This window comes from Bos taurus, chromosome 21 (assembly GCF_002263795.3).
Source record: "Bos taurus isolate L1 Dominette 01449 registration number 42190680 breed Hereford chromosome 21, ARS-UCD2.0, whole genome shotgun sequence".
Lineage (NCBI taxonomy): Eukaryota > Metazoa > Chordata > Mammalia > Artiodactyla > Bovidae > Bos > Bos taurus.
This window is the reverse complement of record NC_037348.1, coordinates 60,070,520-60,085,798: the sequence shown is the minus strand read 5'-3', so window position 1 is coordinate 60,085,798 and position 15,279 is coordinate 60,070,520. Positions and strand designations below refer to the sequence as shown.

Here is a 15,279-nt window from a genome sequence, read left to right as displayed (position 1 = left end):
TTCAGGGTCTGTACCTACTTAAAAGCGAGTAGCAATCAAGGCTGCAACCTATCAGAGTCAAGTCTGGCCCTTCCAACACTGAGACAGGTGAACTGGAACCAAATCCTTGGACTTGTGTTTAATCCCTGCCAGATTGGGAAGACATGGTACATCAGTTTCCTCTCTAAGCTGCACCTATAAGATGGTGACTTACTACTCGCCCCCTTATGGGATAGTTGGGGTTAAATGAAATAAACTCTGTGAAAGCAGAGTACCAGCACTTCATAAGCACTTAGCACCAGATCCCATCTTCCCCGTATATGGAAATAAAAGGCGGCAGGAAAAATAAAAGATGGGAGGGAGGTTAGATCTTGGGGGTTTTGATTAAGGGGTTGAACATGATAGAGTTGATTAATGTGAACAACCATTAAATGTTGTTTTAAAATAAATCAAAAGTGAGCTCATTGCCAGGAGTTAGGGTGACTGTAATGGAGAGGAAGCGTATTTCAGGGGAGACAGTCTGTATGACCGCTGTGGCAGTGGTCACAGGAATGGGTGCTTGAGACAAAGCGTCCTGGCGCTTCTGCCACACCTGTGACAGTGAACCGATGAAACACTGGTACATGGCTTATAGCCCTGGCTCATCTGTGACTCGTAGCCCTGGATCCACATCCGTGTCTGGTTCTGATGACCCTCGCCTCTAACATAAGACCCTGTGTTGAGGGAAGCAGATGATGTGTACCAAGGGCTCTTTGTACTGCTTTTGCAACTTCTTATGACTCTCCATAAATATCTAAATAAAAAGATATTTGTGTTTTTTTTAAGAGCGTTCAGTGACCCCAGTAGGGAAATTGGCAGCAGGAAGAGGGGCTCTCGAGGGATGGAGTCTAAAGGAAATGAATACAGGATGACCTCTCCTTGTCATTTTTAAAGTTGTAATTTTATTTCTACTAATCGTGACATTAGCTAGCACTTACTGAGTGGCTTCTGTGGGCCACCTACATCACACATGGTCCACGTGGTACGGCCACTCTGGGGGCGGGTTCAACCTAATCCTGCCCCATGACAGCTCTGTTTTATACGTTTGAGTCTAAAAAGGTATGTGATCTGCCCAAGGCCACAGCGCTGGAAGCACAGAGGGGCAGCCGGGGTGTGAACATGAACTTTTTGGCTCTATTTTATGACACAACACACCCGTGTTTGCTACACTTCAAAGATCACTGATAAAAGGAATCATGTGTTAAATGAAGGATTTATGTATCTGGGAGGGGAACTCAAGTTCCTGTTATGTCTCCTTGTGCGACATAACCTTCCTGTTCGGTTTGTCCGGAAATGGAAACACGGATGGGGCAGTGCAGCTGTCCTGATACTCAGGGCCCGGGGCATCGAGTCCTCACCAGGTCAGCAGCTCCCAGCCCCACTCGGAGGCCGGCGAGGCATCCCTGAGTCTGATTACCCACCTGCCCTGTGGCTGCTGCTTTCCCTTCAGGTATGGCGTGGCGGTGCAGGACTTTGCAGGCAGCTGGCGGAGCGGGCTGGCTTTCCTGGCTGTGATCAAGGCCATCGACCCCAGCCTGGTGGACATGAAGCAGGCGCTGGAAGACTCCATGCGGGAGAATCTGGAGAAGGCTTTCAGCATCGCTCACGATGCCCTTCACATCCCCAGGCTCCTGGAGCCAGAAGGTAGCCGTGGTCCTCTCTTCCCTCATAACTCATTTTTAACCTGTAACACCTTCTGTCCACATGGAAATTCTGGAGAATACAGAAACATCTAACGAAGTCATTTTTATATCTCCTATATTCCTGCCACTGACATAATTTCCCCACTGTTTTTCCTTATATCTCAATACAATTTTTTAACATAATTGGGATCATTCGGTGTATGTATGACTTTGTCCCTTCCTTTTTTGTTTTTTTTTTTTTTAAGGCTTTTAGAACTTTTTTTATTTTGAAATATAACACTCATGTAGAAAAATGCATGAAACAAACATGCATTTTTGTGATTCTGTGATAATCACATGTGAACGTCTGCGTAGCTACCAACCAAGTTCACAGCCTGCAGCTCCCTGTGCTTCTTTCCATTGCTACCCATTTTGCTGTTTAATTGTCAAGACGTCTCATATCATTTTGATTTTTTTATGTCCCACCTCTACTACTTTCTTTTGTATTAAACAAGCATTTCTACTTAAAAAAAAATAGTTTTTTAAAAAAAAATTTTTTTTTAAAAAACCTTTATTTTGTACTGGTTAGCAAATAATTAACCAGTACAAAATAAAGGTTTTTTTTTAAAAACTTTTTTTTTTTTTAAAAGTAGAAATGCTTGTTTAATACAAAAGAAAGTAGTAGCGGTGGAACATAAAAAAATCAAAATGGTATGAGACGTCTTGACAATTAAACAGCAAAATGGGTAGCAATGGAAAGAAGCACAGGGAGCTGCAGGCTGTGAACTTGGTTGGTAGCTACGCAGATCACTTTCACCTTCCACTTTCATGCATTGGAGAAGGAAATGGCAACCCACTCCAGTGTTCTTGCCTGGAGAATCCCAGGGACGGGGGAACCTGGTGGGCTGCCGTCTATGGGGTCGCACAGGGTCGGACACGACTGAAGCGACTTAGCAGCAGCAGCAGCAGCAAATAATTAACAAATAATACTGTGATAGTTTCAGCTGCACACAGCAAAGGGACTCAGCCATACATATACACGTATCCATTCTTCCCCAAACTCCCCTCCCATCCAGGATACCACATAACGTGTATCTTCCTTTTTTTAACCTAAACATTATAATTGTGATGTAAATATTTTTCATGCTGCTAGGATGTCTTCATTATGTTTTTATTGGCTGCATAATGGTCCATCTAGTGGGCATACCAAAGTGTACTTAACTCTTTACCACTGGTAGATGTTCAGGTTGTTTTGGAATGGTCTTCTATGCTGCTAAATCGCTTCAGTCATGTCTGACTCTGTGCGACACCATAGACGGCAGCCCACCAGGCCCCCGGCATCCCTGGGATTCTCCAGGCAAGAGCACTGGAGTGGGTTGCCATTTCCTCCTCCAATGCATGAAAGTGAAAAATGAAAGTGAAGTCGCTCAGTTGTGTCCAGCTCTTAGCGACCCCATGGACTACAGCCTACCAGGCTCCTCCGTCTGTGGGATTTTCTAGGCAAGAGTACTGGAGTGGGATGCCATTGCCTTCTCCGTAGTCTTGTATATAATGCTGCAATGAACATCTTATTAGATAAAGTTCAGTGTGCATCTCAGATTATTTCCTCCGGGACCACGTCCCATCTGTGGAATGATGCAGCTAGAAAGTACACGCCTTTTTAAGGCACTTGGTTATCTCTATCAAATCATATTCCACGTGGGTCAGGCTTATTTAGGATTCTCTCTGGCAGTGTGTAAGGGTCTCAGCACAACAGACTCACTGATGGGATGGGCCGTGAACTGGCCACTCACAGGGAGGGACTTGGCCAGCCGGGAATAACAGAATCTTGGGTGCAGGGAGTCTTGGATTCTCCATCCCAGCTTCTCTGCTCATCAGCCAAGTGTGAGGCTTTACTACTCAAATCATCCCCCTTCACTTAAAGGGCTTAAATTTCCTGACATGTGAAATAAAGAGAAAAAACCTCCCTGGTCTGTGGGATCCTTCAGCGTCAAGCATCCCAAGATTCCATGTGAAAACTCTGTTCTTGTTGTGGGAATGTGAACTGGTTCAGCTCTTATGGAAAACTTCATGGAGAGCCCTCAAAAAATAAAAAAAGACAATTGTGTGATCCAGCAAACTCTCTGTTGTTGTTCACTCACTCAGTCATGTCTGACTCTTTGCAACCCCATTGACTGCAGCACGCCAGGCTTCCCTGTCCCTTGGTGTCTCCCAGAGTTTGCCCAAGTTTGTATCCATTGAGTCATGAACATGACTATCCAACCATCTCTTCCTCTGTCACCCCCTTCTCCTCCTCCCCTTAATCTTCCCCAGCATCAGGGCCTTTTCCAGTGAGTAGGCTGTTTGCATCAGGTGGCCAAACTATTGGCAAACCTTCTACTGAACATATATTCAAAGGAAATTAAATTTAAAGGAAACAAGCTTGTGAATTCCCTGGTGGTCCAATGGTTAAGACTTGGTGCTTTCCCTGCTGTGGACCAGAGTTCAATCCCTGGTCAGGGAACTAAAATCCCATAAGCTGCACAGTGCAGTGAAAAAGACCCCAGAAAACCCCCAAAACAAACAAAATAAAACCAAAGGAAAGGAAATTGCAGTCTTGAAGAAATATCTGCACACTAGTGTTCATCGCAGCATTATTCACAGTAGCTAAAGCATAGTAACAGCCTAAGTGTCCATTAGTGGATGAATAGATAAGGAAAATGCCATGTATATACAATGAGATATCATTCAGCCACGGAAAGAAGGAAATTCTGTCATTTGCAACAACACGAATGAACCTGGAGGACATTACGCTGAAATAGGCCAATCACAGAAAAATACTACATGATCTCACTTATATGTGGAACCTAAAAAAGTCCAACTCATAGAACTAGAGAGTATGATGATGGTTACCAGGAGCTGGGGGTTGGCAGTGGAAAAAGTAGAGAAATGTACAAACTCTCATAAGTTCTGGAGAAGTCTAACATACAATATAGTAACTATAGTTAATAACACTGTATTGTCTACCAGAAATTTGCTAAAAGAGTAGATCTTAAGTTTTCTTAGCACATCAGAATAAAGTAACTGTGTGAGATGATAGATGTGTAAATTAACTTAATTGTGAGAATCATTTCACAATGTCTGTGTATGTCAGACTATCATATTGTACGCCTTAAATATATACAATTTTCATTTGTCAATTATACCTCGATAAAGCTGGAAAAAATTTAAAAATTAAAAAAAAATGTAAAAATAAATAAAATACAACCTGTGTTTTACATGTCCTTCTAACTCCTCTGTTTCTCTTAACAGACATCATGGTTGACACACCAGATGAGCAGTCCATCGTGACTTACGTGGCTCAGTTTCTAGAACATTTCCCGGAGTTGGAAGCCGTATGTCTGTTTTCCTTACCTATAATTCAGAAACTGTACATTTCCATCATGAGATGATGAGTTCTGACCATGAGATGAAGCTGGTGTTTGAGCTGTGTGGCTACTGTAATAACTGAATCTCGATCTCATGTGCCTTGCCACATTTTCATTTCAAAATCATAGCTAACGTATGCACCGGTAAAAAGCAGAATGGAAAGTCAGGCACACCTCTCACAAACCTCTCCCCATCCCAAACTTTTAAGATGCCCGCTTGTTATATGAATCAGCGACTTGATTTTCTAGATGTCAGATGGGACATTTTAGCAGTCTACCAGATTTTATCAGAGTGTGAAAAATTTTAAAGACAATGACCAAGCACATGTTTTTAATTTTTAGAATCTGAGCATACTTGGTGACTGATTATTTGGAGCAAAATCAGACCTTTTAGAAGTTGTCAAGACTCTGTTGAACCTCCAGCCAACCCATCCACAAGCCTAGGATTATAGTAATAATTATCACAACAGTAACAACAGTCCTTTATTGACTTTATTGGAAAATTACTTTATTGGAACACCCATGGCTGGCTCAGGGAAGCTTAACGGTCAATGAGATGGATGAGGTCCCTGACCTTCTGTAGCTTTGTTCTAATAGAGAAAACAGGTGACAAGTCAACAAACACATTATTGTTTCAAGTAGTTAGAAATACTAGACTCCCCTCCGCCCCGCCAAAAAAAAAAAAAAAAAAATCGTACAGAACTAATACTCACAGGAGGGACAGGCTGCGCTTTTAGCCGGAGGCTTGTCAGGTCAGCATCCTGTGTGTCTCTGGGCTGACTGCCACCCCTGCAGTCCCACTTGACTCTGTATCGTGATTTTCATTTTGTAGAAGAGAAAACGGATGCTCAAAGAGGCTTAAAGACCTCTCCAGGGTTGCCCAGCTGCCAAGTGCAGAGCTGGGGTTTGATCTCAGTTCTCTGTGGTTCCAAAGCTCAGGCATTTAGATTCCTTATAACATATGGCTAAAACTGAGACCCCATTGTGCACAACTCAGAAGAGCCAGGCTGGATCCTCTCCAGGCTCCCTACGTGTGTGTTTCCCATCTGTTTCTGGGCCACAGATCACTTTCCAGGGTGCTTTAGAAGCAGGCATTCCATGGGCTGGAATGTCAGCTCTGCCACTTGAAGCTTTGTGGCCTTGAGCTGTTTAGTTAATCTCTCTGATACCTGTCTGTATGAGAGGCCATCTGTAAAATGGAAATATGACCCACATTTTCAGGGTTATGTGAAGAGTAAATAGATATGTAAAGTCCTGTTGGCACAACAGTTGATGCTCAAAAAATGGTGATATTAATGTCATTCTTTAATTTAATCTTCATTATGAAATTTGGAAATACTAGGGACCGGGGCTTTTATTAGTCCTGAGCTCTTCAACCTAGGCAGAGTTTGAAATCAACTAAAACTTATGATGTGTGTGTGAGTCAAGGTCATAGCTTGGATTCAGCAAATCTGACACTTGAATCTCCCCAGTGCTGGGGTCAGAGACTGGGGCTGGGGAAGGAGGGGTCAAGCAAGATAGAACACATGGGGAAAGTCCCCCTGACCCACACAGCACAGGGCATCCCCTAAGAACGGTCTGTTTGCATCCCTAGGGGATACAGATGAGGCATCCCAGCTGATCCAGACTCCTGTCGAACTGTTGTTTTTTTAAGTTTAGTAATTCAGCTGACTGCAGTACACTTTAATAAATATTCATTAAGCCCTGGTCGTGTGCCAGACACTGTGCCTGGCGTTATGCCCTGACATATGGTTTACTTGGGTAAATGTACCATATGCATTTGAAAAAACGTGTCCTGTACAGTGAAAGCGTCAGTAGTCAATTAGGCTGAGTTGGTTAATATGCTGTTCTAATACTCTAGAGAAGTGCCCTTTTTTTCTTTTCTTTTCCTATCAATGAGTGTGAGGGAGAAAAGTTAAAAACCTCTGACTTAAGATTGTGACTTTATTGTTCTTAGTTCTGTCAGATTTTGCTTTGTGTGTGTGGAAGCTATGCCATAAATGCATATACATTAAGGATTGTTGTTTCTCTTTGAGGTCATCATTTTATTTTTGTTTTGTTTCATCATGGAGTAAATTTGATAGGAATATAGGAGCTATCATAAGTTAGTATTTGTATGATTTATCATTTTCTGTTAATATCTTTCTCCTTTCAGTGTAGGTGTGCTTATATTTAAAGAATGTTTCTTGTAAAAATACCTTAGTGTTGGGTCTTGTTTTTTATCCATTTTGACAAGAATTATTAGAGTGTCACTTTATTAGTGTATTTTTTGCCCATTTACATAGATGTAATCTGCCATCTTATTGTTGTTCTCCACTGGTCCTGTCTGTTTTATGCTGCTTTATTCTTCCTTTCTCATTTTTTTTTGGATTGTTCAATTGTTTTTTGGTTTCCATTTTATCTCCTCTGTTGGCTTTTTAGCCACATCTGTTTATCTCTTTAGTAGTTCTCCCTAGGGATTATAATACTCATCTTGAACATACCTCAATCTACCTTGGACTACTATTAGGTAACTTTTATTTTTTAATTTGGCTGCCTCAGGATCTTCCCTGCATCACGGGGGATCCTTTGTGGTGCACGGACTCTAATGGTGATGTGTAGGCTCAGTAGTTGTGGCACACGGGCTCTCTAGTTGTGGCACACGGGCTCCAGAGCACACGGGCTCAGTAGCTGTGGCTTGCACGCTTAGTTGCCCCTCAGCCTGTGGGATGTTAGTTGCCTGACCAGGGATTGAACTCACATCCCCTGCATTGCAAGGCAGATTCTTAACCTCTGGATCCCCAGAGAAGTCCCTCATTGTACAATTTTAAATAGGTACGTATTTTATATATTTTTGAATATGCAGCTATTTGATTCCACTCACTTTTCTTCTCCCTTCCTTTTGCTATTATTGTCATTTGCTTTGCTTCTGTATACTTTAATTTGCCATGGTTTGTTATTATTTTTGCTGTAAGCAGGAGACTTTTTAAGAAAACTTTTAAGATCATCTTTTATATCAGTTATACATTTACCGTTTTAAGTACTTCTCATTCCCCTATTCCAGATCCAGGCTTTCATCTGGGATTGTTTCTTTTTAGCCTGAAGAATGACCTTTGTGTTTCTTGAGGTGTAGGTTAAACGGTTGTTTTATGGTCTTTATGCTAATTCTAACCCTGGGTTATCTTTGGGTCTGCTTCTAATGACTAATGTTTCTCTTGATTATGGATCTCTTTGTTTGCGTCTTTGTATCTTTTTTAAAATTTTATTAATAATTTATTGTCAGTAAGAGAGACTGGTTAATGGTAGTTTTCGGTAAAAACCTTTACAAGACCTTGCATCACAAATATACAGACACTATAAAAATTGTGTCTGGTGGTTTGGGTTCTAAACGATTCTGCAGAAGGTCCTCATTACACGTTCCAATAATGAAAAATGTTTATAATCCTAAAATACAGCAACCCACTTATTTAAGACATGTTCATGGATCAGACCTGTCCTCATCCTATGTACAGCTGGAAATGAATGACTATACTGAAATGTATGAATGAAATGTCCTACTTCAGTTGAAAAGGACAGAGAGTGAAACCCTGGTTATATTAAGAAAAAAAAATCAGGGTGCTAGGTAACTTTAATTTTATGCCATATCTGATATGTGATGAGGTACATGATATTTCCCCCACCCCCAGAGAATGTAACCCTTTCCCAAACAAGGACCTATGACCAGGAGCTGACCATTTTGACCTTCTCAGAACTTGATAAGGACTCTGTTGCAGTTTTATTTAATTTCAGCTCTCTGATTTCAACTAGTTTTAGAATGAGACCAATCCACTCTCCCCACCAGTACATTGGGAGCCAAGCACTGCAGAACCACCAAGATTGCTCTCTACTTTCAGCCCTGCTCTCAGCTGCATCTTTTTTTTAAATTGAAATATAATTGCTTTACAATGTTGTGTTAGTTTCTCTTATACAGCAAAGTGATTCAGTTATATATGTATATGGATCTCTGTACATACATATTCTTTAAATTCTTTGCCATTATGGTTTATTACAAGATACTATAGTTCCCTATATTAAGTGCTATAAAGTAGATCCTGTTGCTTATCTGTTTTGTCTATTTTATATATAGTAGTTTGTATCTGCTAGTGCTAAATTCCTAATTTATCCCTCCCCCACTTCCCTCTTTGGAAACCACGAGTTTGTTTTCTGTGGCCGTGGGTCTGTTTCTGATTTGTAAATAAGTCCGTTTATGTAACATTTGAGATTACACATATAAGTGGTATCACATGGTATTTGCCTTTCTCTGCCTTTGCTTAATATGATAATGTCTAGGTCCATTCCTGTTGCTGCAAATAGCATTATGTCATTTGTTTATATGGCTGAGTAGTATTCCATTGTATAGATGTACCACGTCTTCTTTATCCATTCATCTGTCTATGGACACTTAGGTTGCTTCTGTGTCTTGGCTTCTGTAAATAGTTCAGCCGCACCGTGCTTAACAGAAGTCCCTGTGTGGGAAAACTAGTATATGAACAGAAGTGGTTTTTCGTGTTTGAGGCCCTTCCGGATTCAATGTCTCACACCAGCCCGACAATCAGTAAAGATTTAGCTGCTCTTTCCTTATCTTAGGTGGGTTCACTTCTCATCCGTACCCAGACTAGGCAGTGGCCCACAGGTATGAGGTTGCCGATAATCTCCTTGCTTAGAAAGGGCCCATCCTTCTCCAGAGTTCAGTTCATTGAGATGTCTTTGCAGTCATAGCTTCGAAAATGACCTTCTCTTTAACTTATCTGACGTTTTCACATTTCAGCAGAAACAACAGTCATTTGCCCATCTATACTTCCATTCATTCTGAAGTGCTCTTGCTGGTTTGTTTTTGTGTTTTGAGAGGGGACTCTACGTGGCACTTAGACACTGATAATTTCATGGTGCCCTGTGTTTCTTGGTAGGAGGATTTTGTGGATTCTGACAAAGAAGCCCCTATAGAATCCACCTTCGTTCGCATCAAAGAAACCCCTTCGGAACAAGAGAGTGCCATCTTCCTTCTGACCGAGGACGGGGAGCGAGCCTACACCATCAACCATGAGGCCAGCCACCCGCCTCCCTCCAAAGTCTTTGTCTGTGACAAGCCTGAGGACGCTAAGGAGCCCTGGCTGGGTGGCGTTTCCAGCCAGGAGCTGGTGGACAGCTCCTCCGAGTTCATGAACCAGATCATCGAGCAGGTTCTCCAAGGGATCCCCGGGAAGCTCAACAGCACCAGTGAACCGGCTCCAGAATCTTCCATCCTATCATCCAGAAAGGACAGCCGGAGGTCCAACTCTCTGCCAATCAAGAAGACGGTGCACTTTGAGGCTGACACCTACAAGGATGCCTCCTGCAGTCAGGACCCTTTCTACAGTGCAGACCTGCACTTTGAAGGGAGCCCCGGAGAGAGCAAGGAGTCGTCCAAGCAGGATGAACGGGTCTTGGCGGCTGACGCTGCTGAACAAACACCGAAACGGGAGGCGCCGGAGATCCTGGAAGTAGCCTCCAACGAGGTCCCTGGCGACATGTCCTCAGTGGATGGTGAGATTAGTCATCCTCCGACTTCCTGGACCTCTCCCTCCTGGAATGGGGCTTCGGAGAGGGCATCCAGCCCTGGGGACGAAGGCCATCTCCCCTCACCCCCAGGAGAGAACACCGTTATGGCCAGTGCCTTGGAGATCAAGGTGAAGCTGCTGACGGTAGAAGCGATGGATAAAGAAGACTATTTTGAAGCCATACCATTAAAAGCCTCAAAGTTTAACAGCGACCTCATCGATTTTGCCTCCACCAGCCAGGCTTTCAACGAGGTTCCTTCGCCTCATGAGAAAAAACCTGCAGAGGAGGAGCTGTCGGAGGATCACCCGGAGAGGTTGGGCAAACGGAGAGGGAAATCCGCCCACAAGAAGACAGATTCGGATGAGGCTCCAGTGAAGCTCGACCAACCTGACCCTCACAAGGACCCTGGAGACCAAGACCAAGGCTATTCTTTGGCCCCCGAGGAGGCCCTGGTGGATAAAAAGCCAGAGGTGTATGAGAAGGCCAAGCGCAAGTCCTTCCGACGCCGCCGTCGGGGCGAGGAGGAAGGGGAAGCCGAGTGCCTCCGGGGGCTCGGGGGAGAATTGCCTTCCAACCCGCCAAGAAGCAGCGTCAGCTTGGAGACCCTCCGCAGCCCCAGCGAGGAGGGCCTGGACTTTAAGCCGTCTCCCCCGCTCTCCAAGATTTCCGTCATCCCCCATGACCTTTTCTACTACCCGCATTACGAGGTGCCCCTGGCGGCGGTTTTGGAGGCTTACGCGGAAGGCTCGGAGGATTTGAAAAATGAAGAGATGGACCTGGAAGAACCGGAGGCTTATCTGCTGGACCTGGGGGCCAGGGAGGACGAGCCCGAGGAGGCCGAGGCCTCCCAGAGCAGCTTCAGCTTCTCCGGGCTGGGCGAGGACCTCCCCCAGGCCAGCATCGCGGAGGATGCCAGTCCCGCCTCGGAACCCTCTCCCCAACCCTCGCCTGAGGACCACCAGCAAAGGGAGGCCAAAGACAGCGTCCCCGTGCAGGGCCATCAGGTATGTGACTATGGAGTTGGAAACCCTGCGTGGGGAATTCTGTGCTTCTTCCCAAATATCCCTGTGCGTGTGTGCTAAGTCGCTTCAGTTGGGTCCGACCCAGTGTGACGCTATGGACTATAGCCTGCCAGGTTCCTTTGTCCATGGGATTCTCCAGGCAAGAATACTGGAGTGGGTTGCTATTTCCTTCTCCTAAATTCCCCTTCTTCCTCCATAAAACAGAGAAATGCAGCTTCCCGCACAGGCATCCCAGGTCTAGAATTTAGGGAGAAATTCACTCCAGGCTCAGGCATAGGGCTAGGTGAGTATCTGAGAGGGACACTGGTCCAGTTTGGCACTCTGGACACCTTGCTGGCCTCCCCGTAGTCCTGGCCCTGCCCACAGGCTGCCTGGGAGATAAGCTGAGGTCATGCTTGGTGGCAGTGGGGGAGTCCCAGCGTAGTGATATCAGAAATTATTTTCATTAGTGATCACAGCTCCGCCTCTTCTGCACTGAGTCAACTGCAGCCCGTTCTCCTCCAGCAGCTGGGAAAACCAAGCCAGACCTCACACTGGACCCCAGCCTTGATATTTCAAGGCCTGTTATCTGTTTGGCATGATAGTTTGGCTCCTGCTGTTAGAATTGGGTTGTATAAACAAGGCCAGGGAAGGACACGCACGTCTGAGCTGGAGCAGCCAGGCACACGCTGTCTGCCACCTTGAGTCTGCCTTCACCTGGCCAAGCAGCTCTAAAGGGGCCCCCAGAGTGAGCGGTGAGAGGGTGTAGGGTCCCCTTCCCCGCCTGCCCCTCCAGACACAGCTGCCTCTTCCCCGCCTCCCAGATGCTCCTTTGCCTCCAGGCTTTGCTGGAGTTGCTCCCCTATCTGGAGGCCTTTGCCTACCACCTGTTTGTGTGTGTGTGTGTGTGTTTGCATGCTTAGTTGCTCAGTCATGTTGGACTCTTTTTGAGTCTCATGGGTTGTAATTTTCTCTGCCAGTAAAGAGGGAGCATTTGTGTATTCATCTCTGGGCTCCAGAGGCCAGCCTGACAGGGCCTGCAAAGCTGCTGTCAATGTGCACTGAATGGCAGTTTGGGGTGCCCTGTGAGGACAGGTAAATTAAACCCTGAGCTGATGGAGAGTCAAGACAGGATCCAGTGAGGGCCCAGAGGTGCTCGGAGGAACAAGAAAGCCTTGCCCTCCGGGGAGGCTGCAGAAAGGGAATCTGAGTAACCTTAAAACACGTTTAGGGGGTTTCCCTGTTGGCTCAGTGGTAAAGAACCTGCCTGCAATGCAGGAGACCCGGGTTTGATTTCTGGATCAGGAAGATCTCCTGGAGGAGAACACACAACTCACCCCAGTATTCTTGCCTGGAGAATCCCATGGACAGAGAAGAGCCTGGTGGGCTATAGTCCATAGGGTCGCACAGAGTTGACCACCACTGAAGTGACTGAGCACGCGCGCATACAGAAGACATTTAGGGGACTCTCCTGGTGGTCCAGTGGCTGGAACTCCAAGCTCCCAGTGCAAGGGGCCCAGTTTCCATCCCTGGTCAGGGAACTAGATCCTACTTGCCGCAGCTAAAAGTTCGTACGGTGCAACCAAAGATCTCGCGTTCCACAGCTAAGGCCCAGAGCAGCCAAATCGACGAATGAATTAATTTTTAAAAACCAGACATTTAGGGTTTAGACGGGCCAGAATCGATAGCGTCATTTGTGGCTTTGCCAACTCCAGACAGTGGAGGGGAGCCCCTGCCTGAGCGCTGGGGGGTGGAGCAGTGTTCTCTGGCCCTGACGGTGTAGAAGCCAAGCGTGGCCTGACCAGTTCTTCGGGGCCGAGCACCCACTCTCTGGCTTTGGCTGGAGGAGAGGGCTGGGTGGCTCATAGGTGCCAGCGACCTGCCTGCCACTGTTCTGCCTTAGGGAGAGGAGCCCAGTCCTGCCTTCCTGCCCCTCCCCGGCCGTCTGCTGTCTGTCAGAGCAGGCTTATCCTGTGGGAGACCCCAAAAATCCTGCGGGGTAGGAAATGCCCCTCAGTAGGTCTCAGGGTCCCCAGGTTGGGGATGACAACAGCAACTGGGATGATTCTCTGAACCGTTAGAGGCTGAAAATTTCTTTTCGGGCAAAAGAAAGGGGACCAAGTGGGTGGTGAGGAGAGGGCCTGAGTTGCCTCTCTGCCCCTCTGTGTGACTTAAAATGGCTAATGAGGGGACATCCCTGGCGGTCCAGTGGTTAAGAATCTGAGCTTCCAGTGCAAGGGGTGTGTGTTCAGTCCCTGGTCGGGGAACTAAGATCCCACAGCCTTGCTGCACGGCCAAGAAAATTTAAAAAAAAAAAAAAAGAAGGTTGGAAAATGACTAATGAGCGCCTCAGTCTCCTCCCCCGGTGACTGAGTGCGGACGCATAGATGAGGCACTTCACTGTCTTCTGCTTCCAAAGGCAGGCTTTGCGCCTGTGTGTGTAGCCAGCATGTGGACAGATGGTTTGGGACAAGGTTGGAAGAGCCCTGGACTGGGAAGGGCTTCCGGAGATCTAGGTTTGCATCTGTTTTATGCTGAGCTGCAGGAGAGCTTGGGGCGAGCTTGCATTTCTGGGTTCCGGGGTGGGCACCCGCCCGCATCGCTCATCACTGGGCTGCTTCCTCCGGTGCTCACCCGTCCAACCAGCAGGTGCCCACTCCTTCCAAACACACCTTGTAATTGGCTCCCAAGGGTATGTAGCCAGGCCTTGATCCCAGTGAGTGAGCAGGGCCGGGGAGGGGAAGCGGTGAGGCCCAGGATGACAGGTGAGGTCTGGGAGTCTTGTTTCCTGACAAAGAAGATGACATGGATGGAGAATTTCTCCCATACCCGGCCTTCCTTTGAAAAGAAAAGAAAAACACTATCTTCTAAATGGACTAGAAAATGCCAAGTTCTGGCTTCTAGTCTTTAAGAAAATCAGTCCTCTCCTCATCTCACCTTTCAGAAAGGTAGCATTTGCTCACTGATGATGGAGGAACTGGCATTTCAGCTTGCTGAGAGCGGGTTTAATATCTGCAGGGAGCTTTGTTCTCCTGGGCCGCAGGGGTCTGGCCACTCTGATCCTCTTATTAGAATACCTGTTGAGCAAGTTTTTCCAGCCCATGTCGGAATTCTTGAGAGGTATCGCCAACAATTCCCACGCTTCTTAATTTCATGTGAGAGAGCTTGGTGGGGTTGACGGTCAAAGAATCTTCCTTATTATGTAAATGCAACGGAGGTTGCGCTGCCATCCACCTTTGGCTAAAAGCACAGTGAAGACTCATCTCCTCAAACACAGGGGCCACCTTTACAACCCTTGGCTCCCATGGCCTCCAGTAGCCATTCTTCTGTTAAGTGGATGATAGCTGTGTGAAGGGTCTAACCGTTGCCCGCTGTGGGGGACATCATTTATAGGAACCACAGTGGTATAAGCACTTTATCAGAGGCTGATAATTATTATACCCATTTGACAGACAGAGAAACTGAAGATCAAAGGGATCAAGTCAGTTACTCAAGGTCAGAGAACTGACTTAGCCAAGATTTGAAACCAGGTCTTACTGACTGGAAAACCCATGCTGTTTTGATCCATCCGTCTGGAGCGTTTGGAACTCTGCACAGGGAGCAGGCATTCTGGCGGGTTTCTCCTCCACCCTGGGCTGTGCTGGAAGGACCCCACGGGAGTGGCAGGATTGGAGG

The 15,279-nt window shown here is 46.1% G+C and overlaps 1 protein-coding gene across 5 annotated transcripts in view; it reads left to right on the top strand.

Annotated features, from left to right (window-relative positions):
• The window catches only part of CLMN (calmin), a 122,074-nt gene that overhangs the window by 88,720 nt on the left and 18,075 nt on the right, over positions 1-15,279 (top strand). For all 5 annotated transcript variants that reach the window (XM_024982133.2, XM_024982132.2, XM_024982131.2 and 2 more), the window contains exons 7-9: positions 1,469-1,662; positions 4,932-5,014; positions 9,973-11,607. In XM_024982133.2, the coding sequence (XP_024837901.1) occupies positions 1,469-1,662; positions 4,932-5,014; positions 9,973-11,607 (1,912 nt within the window). The remainder of the gene's footprint in view (positions 1-1,468; positions 1,663-4,931; positions 5,015-9,972; positions 11,608-15,279) is intronic.